The sequence below is a fragment of the Centrocercus urophasianus genome, unplaced genomic scaffold, assembly GCF_019232065.1.
Source record: "Centrocercus urophasianus isolate 14NV4802_14NV808 unplaced genomic scaffold, USGS_Curo_1.0 seq_14, whole genome shotgun sequence".
NCBI classification, from domain to species: domain Eukaryota; kingdom Metazoa; phylum Chordata; class Aves; order Galliformes; family Phasianidae; genus Centrocercus; species Centrocercus urophasianus.
The window spans coordinates 46,769,379-46,785,594 of record NW_024884586.1 but is presented as its reverse complement, the minus strand read 5'-3'; the positions used below and the strand labels follow the sequence as shown (position 1 = coordinate 46,785,594).

The 16,216-nt window shown below is 38.7% G+C and overlaps 1 protein-coding gene across 1 annotated transcript in view; it reads right to left on the bottom strand.

The window, feature by feature from the left end:
• Nucleotides 1-16,216, bottom strand: part of KCNH5 (potassium voltage-gated channel subfamily H member 5) — a 142,277-nt gene that overhangs the window by 34,941 nt on the left and 91,120 nt on the right. The window contains exon 8 of the mRNA XM_042814238.1: nucleotides 11,454-11,653. Coding sequence (XP_042670172.1) covers nucleotides 11,454-11,653 — 200 coding nt within the window. The remainder of the gene's footprint in view (nucleotides 1-11,453; nucleotides 11,654-16,216) is intronic.

Below are 16,216 nucleotides of genomic sequence, written 5' to 3'. Positions count from 1 at the left end.
GGCAGGGCGGCAGCGTGCGCTTTATGAAATAAATGAATTGGTAGTTTCGTCTGGGTGGATCTTAAGCTTCTGGTGGGAGTTTTATCTTGAAATGAGGTAGTATTAATTTTCTACCCATCTACTGCTTCAAAAAACACAGGTAAAAGTGTGGTGCTATTCTGTTACCCTTTCACACTTGTTTTCCATAATTGCAGGTGGCACTGCTTTGTCTCTGTCCCTCCATACTTGGTGCCTAGACCATCCACCCACTGCTATGCTCAGTCCCTGCAGGAGCACAGGATGGACACTCAGAGCTGAAGAAGCCTGAAGATATGCAAAGGCAGACCACTCACAATCCAAACCAAGAGATTTAGTCGCATCTGGAAACCTAATCTTCAAAAGTGTTGATGCAGGTGACCACTTACCAACACGTATCCAAACACACCTAGGGTTTTGTTTCAGCACTGTACAGACATACAGTAAGTAACCTGCCCAGGAGGGCTTACAGACTAGAAAACCCAAAGAGTTTGAGCTTAGAGCAAAAAGAAAGTACTAGGAAACCTTATGAAATGTAAAGTAAAGGCGAATGAAAACTGCCCAGCAAAGGTGAAGATGTATTTACTGCAGATCAATTAAATAAGGCCTTTAAGTCCTTACCTTCAATAGCTTTCCCTATTGAAACAGTAAAATAAATACACCTGAAGAAAAAAATGAAAACCTGTGGGTGTTATTAGGCATGTAAAATGTTTAGAATTTGCACATCCTCCTAAACACACCAGCATCCTCACAATTCTGAAATGCATGTCTCTCTGTGTGGAAGCTAATTGCACTGAGAAACATACAAAACCTTGTAATGTTTTGCTAGGTTAAATAATGGAAAAATGAAGAAGATGAAGAGCACTCAGAGTCATGTAAAGAAGAATGCAGATCAACAGCACTTCCTAATTCCTCATTCTACAGAATTTATCTGGCAGCTTGCTCCGCAGACAGTTGGTGAGAGAGGGGCATTGGGTCAGTGTGCTGACTAACATTGAAAATTAGCAAACAGAGGGAGACTCTGGAAACCCTGAATAGACTTAAAGGCATATTAATTCAGAAGTAAAGTCATGACTTTCATTTTTGTTTAACGCTGAAGAGGTATAAAACAAGTTATTGTAAAGTATTACTAGAAGATCCAAAAGCATAGAATGGGAAAGCAATGATGATGATTTTCTAGTTTAATCTAGACCCCTTCTTGTCTCGATAGATCAAAGTGTTTTGCTGTCAAATACATAATGAATGCAAAAAGGTGAAAGAGGAGGAGTTCATCCTCTTATTCTCTGTACTATGACAGCAAGTTTGCACATGGATGTATGCTTTCCCAGTCTACAAGGGGTTATGCAACCATATGTACTAACTTCTTCCCATTATGGGTCAGCTCATTCACACTTTTCATATCGGTCCCAAAATACCTGGTAAAATTATAGTCTAGAAGGCCTTGATTTAATGCTTTTAAATTATATAGGTTAGTTGTACCAATGGACAACTCTCTTTTAAAACATGCTGTTACTAAATGTGTTTTGTTTGGATTTCATCTAACAGCCAGTGGTTCGCATCACCTTGCTCTGATAAAAAACTTGCAATCATCAGAAATCTCTTCCACATCTTGGTGTTTATAAAATACAGTCGTGTCAACTCTCAGTCCCGAATAAACAACAGAGATGATGCTTCTTGTGTCTAACACTGTGATGCACAGTAAATCCTTGGAAACTTCCTTGTCTCACTTACAACAACCCTCCCAGATATCACAGGTAATTAGTTTGTATTTGATTTGATAGAGACTAGGTTAATTTTGCTTAATGCTATTTTTCTGTAACAAAGTGTTGTACAGAACAGGTTCAAAAACCATAAGCCTGTTTTATCATAAAAAAATTAATAATAAACACATCTGACAAGACATATTCTCCATAAACCATCATTTGCATCAGTAATAATATCTTCTCTGAGTCACTGGTGAACATATTCTGTATCACTTTTTCCATAATTGTATGAGGAGCAAATGTCAGCTTTACAAATTTACACTCACCTGAGTTATCTCATTTACGAATAGAAATATGAAGACGCCTTCATTTTTCTAGTTTAAAAAATACATTTGGATACTTCTGAATCAAACAGAAAGCTTGTTTTTATTTTCAAATAGAAACATGCCACCTTTCTTCTTCACAAGAATAACTGCATGAAAAAATTCTGCTTCCTTTGGCATCATGATTGATGATTTTTAACATTTTTATCTCCTGTTGGGTCTAAATCATTGTTAGGAACTTTTCATGTCTCTAATGCTTCCACTAATGTAACTGCTTTTGACTTAACAAGGCCATGAGCTGTGAATTGTCCAACACTGTTCTTAACAAAAATGTGCGTATACACATGATTTTGATTTCCAAATTCTATCTTCTAAGCTTCCAAACTGCAGGAACAATAGTTGAACGATGCCTTAAATGCATCTGAAATTGATTAAACTGTTGCAGAAGATGTTCCTGTAAGACTCATGTATATTCTAAGACCCTTCGTCTTTTGAAGGGTAGATGAACTGAGCTGGTCAAAATGAAAGTAACTTGGATGCAAAGAAGCATATTGTTTCCTCACAAATACAGAGTTAAATACAGGTTATTAAATGTGAGAGCTCAAAGCATTACTCTTTTTGTAGTCAAAACAAACATATCTATCATCACACTTTGTCAAATAAAGAGCCAGAAAAAATACCACTGCACACAAAAAGCCAGTCTTAGCATAATGCAGGAATTTGCTGATGTCGTGATAACATGATTCTCCTAATGACATATTACTCCTAATGACATATTACTGAATGGAGATACATGGAGATATCATTTATCAACAAGTACAACAGTAAATGAGTAACGATCCAAGAGTTAGCCAGGGATGAATATTCTTAAACGACACTTCAGTTTTATTGCCTGCTACTCTGCTAGTACTGAGAGCTAGCATCTGAGAGAATGAAACAGATGACAAAATTAAAAGAAATGCTTAATGCTGAAATATTTGGTAAAGAGGCTTTGAGCAATCAAGACAACTGCAGATACATATTTGGGAGGAAGTAAAAGAGCAGAGACAGATGACCTCAATATCAAGGTATGTGTTTAGTGTATGCTGCAAGGACAAGTCTTCATGAGCTCCAAGCTGACTTTGCAGCAACACTGTTTGTGTTTACAAATACCAACATCAGGAATTCAGGAGGAGTCTCAAAGAAACCATCAGTTTCTCTGATATCACTTTTAGCCATACTGTAAAAAGGGTTTGTTGGTGACACAGAGTAGGAGTAATTTTCCTGTTTCCACAGTAAGAGCAGAAAATGATAAAATGAGCACCTCAACTTGAGAACTTCTGAAAAAGATGCTTTATTGGTAACACAAGAATCAGACATTTCTCTTCTAAAAGGCTCTTAAACGAGACATCAGCATTTTCAAGTTAGCATGCAGCTAAAAAGATAGAAAGGAAGAGCAACGCAGTCATAGGTGGGTCCTATGGTTGTACTTACAGTGCACAAATGCACTTACACGATTGTAAAAAGAAATTCAGTTTAAGGAAGAAGATAACCTGTAAAGCTCAATCTATCATTTCTCTTTTAGCGAAATGCCTTCAGCACTTTTGTTAGCAGAATGAAAGTTCAGCCAGGACATTTGTTTGAATCCTCGTTTCTGCAGTGTATCTAGAAACCACCAAGACAAGCTTTTGAAGAGGAAATTTCCTTAGAGGATTCAAGACCTTTCTCGGTGAAATCTGCAGTTTGTAAGTAAGTCAGGATATTAAGGCTGCTGACTGTAATGCTTTACCAGCTGATGGCTTTGGAGCACACAACTTACAGCAGCTGCCCCCAGGGACCTGATACTTGTGTGCTGCTGCAGAAGCTGCTCCATAACAAATCTGTAGCCACAGACTTCACAGTCATCCAAACATCATTAAAAAAACCAGAATCTGATAGTTTCAATGCGAAATTGGAAGAGAAAACTGAAACCACCCTAGAGGAAAATCTGATTGTGTAAGTGGCATTTCTAACTAGAAGAAGCCAGGATCCATGCTGCACGTGAACAGTACACATGTATCCACAAAGATCTGAACCACTATAAAGCTGAGAGAAGACAAAGTAAAGCGCAGAATAACATTTATCACCTATCTTCTTTTTGTAGGAAATAAAAACTCCTCAAAGTCAGTATAAATTGCTGAGCTCTGTCCTAAGCACTCACTGCTCCTTGGCACTCAGCTGACAAAGCAAAGTGTACTCAGTGCGGAGACTCAGCACTGCCACAGTAACTAGAACATCCCATGGCATATTCAAAATGCTGGTGGTAAGTGAAACGCTCCTGGTTACTGCTAGAGATTGGGAAAAGCTCTGGAAGACTCACAGGGAATTGGCATAAAATACTTTGCTATCTTTTCCACTTAAAATCTGGAAAGGGGGAAATAAAATTCCTAAGGAGGTTCAATTTGATTTTTTTCCTCTCCCATCCATCTCCTTGACATACTCAGGCAGTTTAAGATAAGCCCCTTGCACAGTTCAAAGGGCTCTACAGGGAACAGAGATCATAAAGAACTCAAAGAAAAGCAAATGAATTGAAACAAAAACTGTACAGATTAAGAGTGTGTCCAAATAATAGCTTTTAGGAAGGGTTTAAGTACTTAAAAAAATCTTTGCCAGCTAGAAAACACTATGGGATGGCTTAGCAAATATTACAGAATCTGTTAAGACTTGTTAACAAAGAGGACAGAAGCCAGTGAATCACAAATGGTATCTCTTTGTAATTCTCTTTCAGCACACGAAATTCTCACTTTCTCAGGGTTGTACTAGTGGATATATTGATTAACGTTCAAATGAAGAGCTTAGACAGTCTTAGCAGAGGAATAACAAGGACTGTTTTTTAAATGAATAACTGCAGCAAGTACTGGAGATATTCAGTAATGTCAACTTCAATAATAAATAAACTCCTATGGCTTCTATCCTGCCATCGTCCAGATCGGTCTTTTTATTTTCTGGACTTTCAGCCATATCTGGCAGTAAATGAGGTCAGATCTTTCCAAAAACCACACCGCCTTCTAAGCACCTGACCAAATTATTCAGATTTTTAGAAGTTTTTGGCTCATTTCAGTGTTGAATTCTTTTGCAGACCAAGCCAAAGGTGTTACATTTTGCACTGGTCTGGAGCCAAAGAGACAAAGGGAAGAAAACAGCTGATGGGCAAATCACAGAGCATTTTCCTGTAATAAGCCGATAATTTTGGAAGTAGCTCAAAGGTGATGTGTGGAACTGAGCAGTTATTAACCCTGCATGCATTAGGGTAATCTTTAATACATCACTGAGTACCTTGGCACCAAGAACTCAATCTAAGCAGCAACACTGTGTTTCATTTTAAATTAACTGTCTAAATTCCAAAGTCACATGGATTTAAACTCTCAGATCTGAAAAATCAAATTTAGTAAGCTGAGCTTGAATTGTTTTCTTATGAATGATACATGACCTAAAATAGTGATCACAATGGTTAGGTTTAGTAGAATATAATACCGAAGCTAACCACATTTTAGCTGAGACGTTAGAGACATTAAATTATCTGTAGATCTCTACAGTACATTAAATTCAGTATTGTCAAACACAATGGGATCCGGCTAAACGTCTGGAAAACTGCAGAAAGATAAGAAGTATCACAATTTGCTGTAAGGATTGAACTGGTTCTTCAGTACAGAACATGTTGAGTTGTCTAATGCAAGAAAAACGCAGCAAGAACAACACTAAGAACATCCACTGATGGGCAAAAGTAATGGATCACAACTTGTCTAAATTTCTGTACAGTTAAAGGTTTATTGAGTTTGGTTTTGCAATAATGTCTGTCCCAAACACAATCATGACTTTCTGATGAGGCAGAAGATAGCACAGTACAGGGAATTTCATCATTACAGTTATGGTTTTTTAGGTGACAGAAAGAAAAATAAACAACAGAAATAATATAGTTAACATCAAAGAATCAAGTCACAACACTGCTTAGATTAACAACTTTTGGCACAAAAGTCATCCTTGGAAGAATGGAATTGATCAACAGTTTTTATTTCATGCTTCTGCTGGAAGTGGCTTAATTTTTTAACAGGCAGCATTTTGTAAAAATATCGTTCAAGGAGGAAAGTTGTAAGAAAACAGATCTGAAGAAGACAGAATCAAAGAATGCTGAGGTTGGAAGGGACCTCTGGAGGTCCCTGAGATGTGATCATTCCCCAAGGTGTGGTCTTTGGAAATGACAGTTCCTCTATCAGCAACATGCCCTTGGTGGTAATGCTCAGGGAAACACTCAACCCATCCACAGCAGGCGATTCTACCCCCCAGGCAAAGGGTTCATGAGCTGCCCTACAGCCATCATTTATAGAACTGGCATTCACTCAAGTGTGAGAGGTTCATATTTCAACCTGCGTCAACCCAAACTCAGCACATCCAAGATTGTGGACAATCTTTTCTGGCTCTGCACAGTGCATACTGGAGGTGAATCATCCATACCATTCATTAAGGTGAAACACAAAGCCCCACTGGTGCACAGACCCCGTGCTTGGACCTCTGCGAAGGACAGTGAGACCCTGACCGTCTCTCCTGCAGCCCGCTCTCCAAACAACCGTGGATTGCAACTGTACCTGGTCCTAGCTCAGCTCTCTGAGGTGAGGGGAGACTTCTTGTTCACCTCGTCCCGATCTGCAAGGAACGACCAACAACCTCGCCTCTACAACGAAACAAAAATACTTGTCCAAATGGTTTTTACCTTCCCTCTTCAGCATGGGATTGTGGGTAGCTGTCACGCCTAATTTTGTAGATCTCTTTGGCCATGAAGCTTGGAAGCCTTGTACATCAGTCATCCAGGAGAAAGTCCAGCCAGCAATTACAGACACCTCTATGTGGTGGGGCACCGTAGGAATGGCAGCCTGATTTCCCTGTTTTTCTCTGGGTGTTGGTAATTCTTACTGTAGCTCTTGAAAATCTTACTGAGAACAAACATAACTAAACTGCGCTGTACTTTGTAGACTAATGTTTAATAAAGTTACAAACTGTGTCTATTTACCATAAACCTATCTCTCCTAAATGAAAGCTTAGTGGGCCAGTAATGAATAGTTTTAATACTACTTTCCCAGATTTCCTTTTCAGTCATTTCAATGTGGAATTGGCATTCATTTGAATTGCCAGTGATGCTTAGGTTCAGACTAAATAGAAGCATTTTCTTCTTCCAACCTACGGCTTTTCTGAACAAACTGACTATTAAAACATGATAAGCATTTATTTAATTGCTTTCTGAGCAAATCCTAAGCCATACAACAGCATGGAGGTCAAGAACAGAAAATCTCTGACATTTCAGAATGCTATCATTAGATGAGACCTTGAGACATCTGTATGTGTATGTTAATGGCTGTTCTGCTTTCACATATAATGACCTATTTCTCGTAGAAGAGCTAATATCTATAAATTTTTCATTTGCTGCCTAGTAGATTTCAATAAAAACTTAAGAGGTTTGAATTCAGTATGTGTTTCATGGATTACTACTCTACAGATTTTTTTCAGCTGCTTAAAAGTAACAATATGCAGAGAATGCACTGGCCTGTTTTATACCTCTCTCTCAAAAAAAAAAAACAAACCAAGAAACACATTCTGCTGTGTCAGAAATCCTGTTTAAGTATATAAGGGTTTATTAGTTTTTTGATGATTTTGGTCATTATTAGATCAATAACCCCAAAACATACAGTATTAAATGTAAAAATAAATTCCATCTCGTCTGAGCCAGTGTTACTCCAGGAGACAGAGTCCATGTGCATGTACTACATACATCATCCTAGCTGTCAGAGCAGGGCTCTAATGTTCAAGTGATTTAAGATTATAGATCATAGGCCACTTGCTTCCCCTTAAGTAATAATAATAAATACACTAATGCTTTTAGTGTCATTGTTAATTCCTTATTTGTGAACACTCAGAGACAGGTTGAAGTGCTGTGGTTTGAAGATGGGATTTGAAGATAAGCTGTGCCCGAGGAGAACAGTGAAGTCTAATCTGTGTGCTTAAGGCACCATTGCTTCGGTGTGGAAGATCAACGCCTCTCCCACATGTAAACACAATCAATGGAAGCTTTAAAACAAAGTTCTGTTTGAGACAGACATTTCCCACAAGCAGCAAGGACTAGATTTTCATTAATTTTTCTCCATGCTAACTTCCACTTTGTCTTCGCTGCTTGTCTGATACGGACTCATCCTTTCTGGTTTTAGCTAACACCTTATTTAGAAAAGTGTCATTCGAAGGTAGATATGCGAGTTCTGACACAACACATCTACACATGTTAAATGGTAGTAATTCCAATCAAGCTGTACTTCAAATTCAAGTGCATGAAGTTAAAATCTTTAGTTATCAAAGAAGCACATACACGTGCTTATTTTTAGTACCTCAAATTGCTAGGATGGTTCATCACCATAGGAACCTACTGTAACACTTCTTACATATATTAATCTTCTTGTCCTCTGAATTTAGATTTCAAAACAAAGCCATTTCAACATGCTGAGTGACTGAATGAAATGTATTGTAAATCTGTGGCAAGCGAGGTTGCAAAACACATTCCAATGTGACAGTGTAGGTATATTTGGAACAGTTTAGGATGTAATAATGTACGTTAGGTTTAAAAACAACCGTGGATGACGGAAATTGTCTGACGGAAACTGGAAAGTTTAGAAACTCTTCACTAATTTCCACGTGTTGTGAGCATACGTGCTTTGCAGGATAATAAGCTTACTGAAAGACTTAAAAAGAACTGGAATGGGAACTCATTTGATCCAAAAATATCTGGACTACAGACTGGGTAGGATCTCACTGTTGGAGCTTTGAAATCCGGACTGGAAGGAGCCCCTAAGGCAATGACCAGGCTGCTAAGGTGAGCAAGAGAAGCTAGTCAAGACCTGGGTCAGTAATCCCCTATTCCAACATACACTGGAGCACTGTCTGGATTTAGCAGCTCAGCTGCAGGTGCAGCGTAATCTTGCTAGCCTCAGTATGTTAATGGTAATAAATTTAAGCCTGTGTACCTTGGAGGTCTCTATAGCGTGCTTCCATCCACTTGATGCTCTGGGGTTAGCACAGATGGATTCAATTTAAATGCAGAGTGCCTTAAAATGGACTTGAAGGGATAAAGATGGAACTAATGGAAGAGGAATGCTCCACCCTACAAGACTAGCCTCTGGAACTGTACCACTGTCCCCCTCAACTCTCAGCTGGGATTTACGTTTTCTAATTTGTCTCAGTGAAGCATATCACAACACTGTCCAGAGTGGAAATAAAGGTAGGAAAACTGTTGTGTTATGAAACAGCTTTCTACCCTTCTTCCAAAACCAATCTTCACTACATCAATCTTCAGTTAAGGTCCTGAAGCCAAAAGCAAACTGCCTTAAGCTCTCATACAGACTCAGGGATGCTCAGTGTGGGCACTAAGGGCTGCTGGTGCTGTTGCTTTTGCAGACTTGCAGGCTGTAGGGGATACAAAATACCAACATATTCAAACCGATGCTCAAGTTCTTACGTTTATCTCGTCTCTGTTCTTCTGCAACACTGGCTTTTCTGGGAAGTTCGATTAGATCCAAATACTGATGTCCAGATGCAGAGGTTCCTGAAATCCTTCCACTGTTATAAATAGGTTTTGGATCCAGGCCTAAGTTTAGGCAAGTCTTTACCAAGGGAAAATTGTTAAAAACCTAAGTCACAGATTTTACAGCCATATCAATTATCTAGCTAAGCAGCCATTACTGTCTTACAGACCAGAGAACACTGCTTACCACAAGCTGAAGATTATAGCTCTAACTGCATTTTTATAAGCTATAAAACCGGACATGTGGAAACTATGGAAGGAAATTTCAGTAATTAAAGCATAGGTTTTCCTCATTAACTGCAGAGCATCATTAAAATCTAAAGAAACTGTGGCAGAATAATACAGTATTCTGGCTTAACTACAAGGAAATAAATGCAAATGAAAGTTCCATTTTCACATGTTTTTTAGTTTACACTGTAAGACTGAATGCATTTATTGTAGTTTACAATAGAAAAGCTCACTTCTAAAATTGTATGAGTCAGCATTTGGAAGTTAGGGTATTAGTGTATAAGAAATTAACATATTAAGGAATGAGGCATACTGAACCAAAAAGTCAAAATCTGTATTAATTAATATTGTTATATTTGGTATGGTAAACTGAATTTCATTGCAGAAAATGAGTATGATAACTGTTGTTGCACCAGCATGATGTAAAACTAAATTTGTCAGTGTAGCAACTTTAATTTTGCATGTCTGAACAAACTGCATCATCATCCCATACTACACAATAGATTTAGACAAAGCAAGAACTTCAAAGCTCTGTAAACACTGTACATTTTAGGACATTAATTTGCCGTGACAATACCTTGCCCTCCCTCAGAAAATTGCTTTGTAAGTTCTCAGACAGCAAAACTTCATAGAAATTGGAGCCTGAGAGCCTAACTTCAGAATCACAGAATCACAGAATTGTAGGGGTTGGAAGGGACCTCCAGAGATCATCGAGTCCAACCCCCTGAGCTGATGTGTATCAGCTCTACAGATGTCGAAGGAACATCACCAGTCTCCAGCAATTCTAAATCTTAAAATATTAATTCTAGGCACTACAGGTGGAAACCCTCCCATCTGATTCCAACTCTCTAAAACATCCAGCCCAAAGCTAGGTAGACTTCACTACACACCTCTCAGAGAGAGAAGCTCGGAGGACAGTTCACTCGGTCCAACCTGAAAATGGATGAGACACTGTGCAGACAACCTTTTCCTTAACAGACCTTTGAAGACACCTGAATAACCACTCCTTTCTGAGGGCAAAAGTCAGATAGGACTTCCACCCAGCACAGCTGACAACACTACCACATTTTCTGCATCTTCCTGGCAAAACAAAGGCCTTAAGTTCTAGTTGAGAGATTTCAGCTCAAGATCAATCTCTGCTGCCATTAAATGTTATACTAATTAGGCTGATGGGAATGTCGATGTCTTGGACATCAGCAGAAGTTCCAAACCAATCAAACTCATTTCATTGCAACTCACAGATGCCAATACTTTTCAGAAAATACTGATTAGTGTAGGTTTGACATTAAATTATGTCCTCAGATATAATTTGAAGATGAATTTCCTGTTGATTTCAATAATTAAGTACATTAAAACTGTTTAGCATTTTGGCAAAGCAAGACTAGAAAGCAGAAAACATTTACCATAATGATAAAAGGCAAATTTCCAAAGTGGCACAATCACCGTTTTTGACAACATTCCATTTTTGGTCCAACCACAACCATAATAAGGGAGTAGCATGCAGTTAAGAATTTGTTAGTAAGTTACATGCCGTTACACAGTTCTGTTTCAAAGAAAGCATACAATATATACAAACTCTATCTAAATTGTTACCTCATGTACTCATACCTTCTCTGTGTCAATTCCTTTAGACATGGACCAGGTTGAGACAATATAATCCATGACTCTTTCACTAAGGCCTTTTGGGACTTGATATAATTTTAGGAAATCTCTCACATTGTTCAGCATTTCATGGTATCGGTTGGTGTTGGCATACATCTGCTGGAAAATTGTGGTGACGTTTCCAAAAATAGTTGCATAAAGAAGAGCTGGAAAAAAAAAAAATAAATCACAAAGACAATTAAAAATAAATACGCATGCTCCAGTAAAATGCCAGTCACTAATGATTTCAAAGACAGAAAAATGGCATCAGCTAACAATAGAAATTCCCAGGTGTACGGCCAGTAAGACAAGAGGAGGACGAGGCAGAGCAGGAAGCACTCCCTCAAAGCCACTCTTGGCATTACCTTCTTTTCTGGCTTGATTCTCCCCTTTCTAAACATGCTATCTTTACTTTCAAGCTTAGCCTGGTGAGTTGTTCTAAAGAATGACATGCTGTATTCAAGAAAACCACAAGTTCTGAGTAAGCCTTTCCAATTGATAAGGCATCATATCCAGTACACTACTGCAAGAGCGATGCGGTGAAACTCTGAAAGAGGACGGTTGATATCTGAAGCCTAAATCTGACAAAGCACTCAAGCAAAACCATAAATGTACACCTTTGCTCATGCTATCATGAACAGTGGTGGATTGAAATATAGTCTTAAAGCCAAGGAAGCTTAAAGCTCCTTATTGAGTCACAATATAATTACCCTTGCAAGGAAGCCCAAAATGACATTCTTCCATTAAGCAACACAGGTTTTGCAGAAAAGAGAATTATTCTGATTTCTCATAATGCCAATGCATGGCACTTCACTTCTGCTCTTGACATTATCAAATACACAGAAGTGTGCCTGTCATTTTTAATAATCTTTACTCAGAGGTACTGTATACTGAAGTTCAGCTATGCATTTCCACATTGCATTTAAAACAAAACAGAAATGGCAAAGAATAACCCATTGTGAAAGGAAAAATGCTTTCTGTCTCTCAGTGCATAATGTCTTCCCTCAACACAACACGTCTATATCATTCCAGAAAGCTCACTCTGTTTCGCAGTTATTTAATATTGTTTATCATCCCTACTCGAAAGATGGCATTTTTAAAGAAACATCATGCTTTCCTAAGGCCTATTCTATATAAAAAGAAGTGTATTTCCATATCGCACTGTGCTTCACTACATTAGTATAAAAATTAGATGCTGGAGTTCATGAGAAATACAACGTTCGCTGTTTCATCACAGTCAAAGGGGTTTTTTTGAATCTCAAATGACAAGACTGTACTGAATAAGGTCTTACAGAGAGGAGTGTAGACGAACAAGCTTTCAGTTTTAAAGAGCACAGCAGATGAATACTCTACGTGATTATGAAAAATAAAGCTCTCTGCACAGGGCAATTATTCCCCCCCCCCCACCCTCCCCCTTGCTTTACTGATCATTGTTTCATGTTTGTTAGCCACTAAAGGGTTTTCCATATCTCTGTGCCCACCTGTATAGATAGCAACACTTCTCTGAGTATATGAACATTAATATCATGAAAAGTTTAGGATGGATGCCCCCTGCATTGGGTTCTTTTCAGCTTTCTTTGCTCCTCTGGATTTTGCAGCTGGACAAGCTTGACAAAGTACCACTTCCAAGTGTGACATTCTTCATCCTTCTGATGTGCTCATTTATCTCAAACTCAGCTCATCAGATATGTGAGCGCAGAACATCTCCCTTTCTCACCTTCTGATGATGCAGTGTTAAAATGACTCTGACCATAAAGGTAAAGAGAAATCAGAACTGGCCCCACAACCCTGCCTTTCTGCGTGACTGAAATGTATTAAATTCTGGAGCTATATTCACATTCTGTCACGTGAATAAAAATGGCAGTGCACTCAGTGCAACCTGGCCACGTAAACCCCAGGAAAAGACACAGGCTGATTGAAAACGTGACACAGTGCCCTGTTAGATAAGGAAAAAAAAAATACTCGGCTCTGATACTTGCCAGGCTGGAAACAGTTATGTGTGCCATGGCTAAAACAGCTTGTCTGAAGCAAATGGCACATACACCCTCCTCTGCAAAAATAAAGACTCTTTGGCAGGGAATATTTGTAGCAAATGCTCTGCCAGAAGAGAAATTCTAGTTCTGTGTCTCTTAATATAGGATCCTGGAAAGTTGTACCTAAAGAGAGCACGTCTGCTCAAGAAATTAAGGACAGAATAAATAAGATTGCAAAATCTAATGGAAACATTATCCCATAGAACTCCAGTGAGCCAGAATTCACAAGCCTACAAGCCACAGAGCCTGCATACAAGTTACATTTGCTTATAGGCACACAACTTGAGGATGGGCGCAGCAAACATCACAGAGAGGGGCCGGACCAGGGAGGTGAGCTGGCTCTGCTCCTCAGCTGGCTACTCTCTGCATGGACAGCTGGCAGCCTCTGAGATGTGTGGGCACTGCTAATGGGCACTCCTCAGCTTATAAGAGCTGAAAGCTCTCTGTAAGAGACCCATAATTTGCAAAGGAACACTTGCTTAATGAGCAAGTGTCACAGGGGCAGGTGTAGACACTACCTTTAATAAACAAAGGCAGAGGAGCGTTACTGAAGGCCTTTCACTTTTGGCTGGATTTTAATTATTTTTGGCGGGGAGAATTGGAAGCAAAGATCATCTGCAAGAGGTTTTGAAGCTTATAAAATACCGTGCGACTCCTGAATGCACGAGGATTTAAGCAATCTCTAAAATCACACATACACTTCAATAGTTTTAATTTAGTCTCTCCTTTTGCGAGAAGCTCAAGCAAAAAGGAAGAAATGATGCCACACAGGCTGGAGGGGAAATTACTTTAGCTGATTCCTTGAAATGACTGGCTAGGTCAGACACCATTTATTCATCTTCTCTTGAATGGGTCAGAGACCTCCATAATTCTTCTGTTTCCTACAGACATGCGATGCTCACTTACTTAATTGCTCCATCCAGGTAAATCTCAAACAGTCTTCACAAGATTTCATACCGATTCATTTAAAATAATGATGTGGAAATATTTCTGCTCAGTCCTAAAGATGGATCAACTGATATCTTAATTTCCATTTTAACTCTTCTGCGTTAAATAAGTGTTCCCTAAATTATATAGGAGGATCTAAGTGGTACATATTTTTATGTCTAAAATGTGTGTTGTGCTACTATACTCATACAGGCATAAAATATTTTTGCATGATTTAGCAACAGTGTTATATAAAACTTTAGGACTGTTTAAAAACAAAGAATTTTCATTAAAAAAAGAAAGAAGACTCAGATTTACTGAAATTATCCCAAAGTATTTCAGATCCCTTGTTATCCTGACTGCACGTTAAACAAATCCAAATAGGAACATCTGCATTCACGCATTGAAGACTTGACTGAGAAATGAAATTTTCTCTATGGTGTGCTTTATGATAAAGTATTATTTAAGGTTATACAATATACTTTTAAGTCAATTTCAAAGAAAGTGAAGCCTCAGTTCTGGAAAAACATGGATACTTATTTTTGCATGCTGCAGAGGCTAGCTGCACCTTCTTCAAAGAATTTTTGGTATTAGGCACTCTTCTAAGATTATTTGATTAATCTTATAAAAGCTACATCTTTCATTGGAGAGATTAGACATAAATCCAGCTTTGTAGATACTACACATAATTAGATATAAGCTCCAAATACAAATGTGTGAGCTATTTTAAAAGCAGAGCAGTTTTCTGTTACTCCTTTCCTCCACGCAATCACTCAGACCGCAAAGCAGCTGCAGGCAGTGCAAGTAAAACAAAAAAAAAGCAACAACCTCTTTCCTCCTAGTACACCTGCAGTCATATCACTGCAATATCTGTGCCAAATAACCCAATGTATTTATCCTCCCATAAGCCACACCAAAGCCTTGCTATGTCCAGCCAAAGACCAGGACTCTGCAGTGAATTTCAGCACTGAACTTCCCATCATAATCACCTGACTGCTAAAATAAGGGGAGTGCTGGATGCAACTGTGTTCAAGAAATTACTGCACCAGCATGAATCCATCACCCATATAGCCTATATGCTCTACATACAGTTCCTGCATCCAGATGTATGTCCCACATTGCCAGCACAGGGAGGTGGTGGTCCTCCATGCACTCATCTGTCTCACACTGCTGTCCACAGAAGGTGTTCAGCTCCTCCATGGCTCCAAGTGATATTTACCCCTGCTCTCCTGACTCAACACTTTCTGACAACATAGTTATGCAAACTCTAAATTAAGAGGATAATGATAATAATGATAGATTTGTAAAATCTCAGCTTGCACTGATGAGATATTTGACAAGAACTAAATAATTATGTAATTACAAGGATCATCAGTAGTAAACTGTAGGAACTGACACTTGCCTGTTCTTTTCTTTACATGGGCTGCTGTTTGCACAGCTGAGTGGAACAGCTGCTTTGGATGCAGTCACACATTTTGCATACTTTCCTCATAAATTCTTATAAAAACAAGAGCTTTCAACTGCACTTGTGCAGTCACTAATTTTTAACAGCAGCATTTTTGTTTATAAGAGCACTTAGAAAAAGGAAAATATTTAGTTTACAGCTCTGATGCCTCTTTGCCATGCAAATGTGATGTGCTATATTTTGGGACACAGTTCCAATCCAAGACAAGCCAAATTGGTACAAAGTACACTACCATGGGTTGCTGAGACAGACTTCAATTAAATTAAGGTTTGTGTTTCCCATACCTATTAGCATGTCCAGCTTCC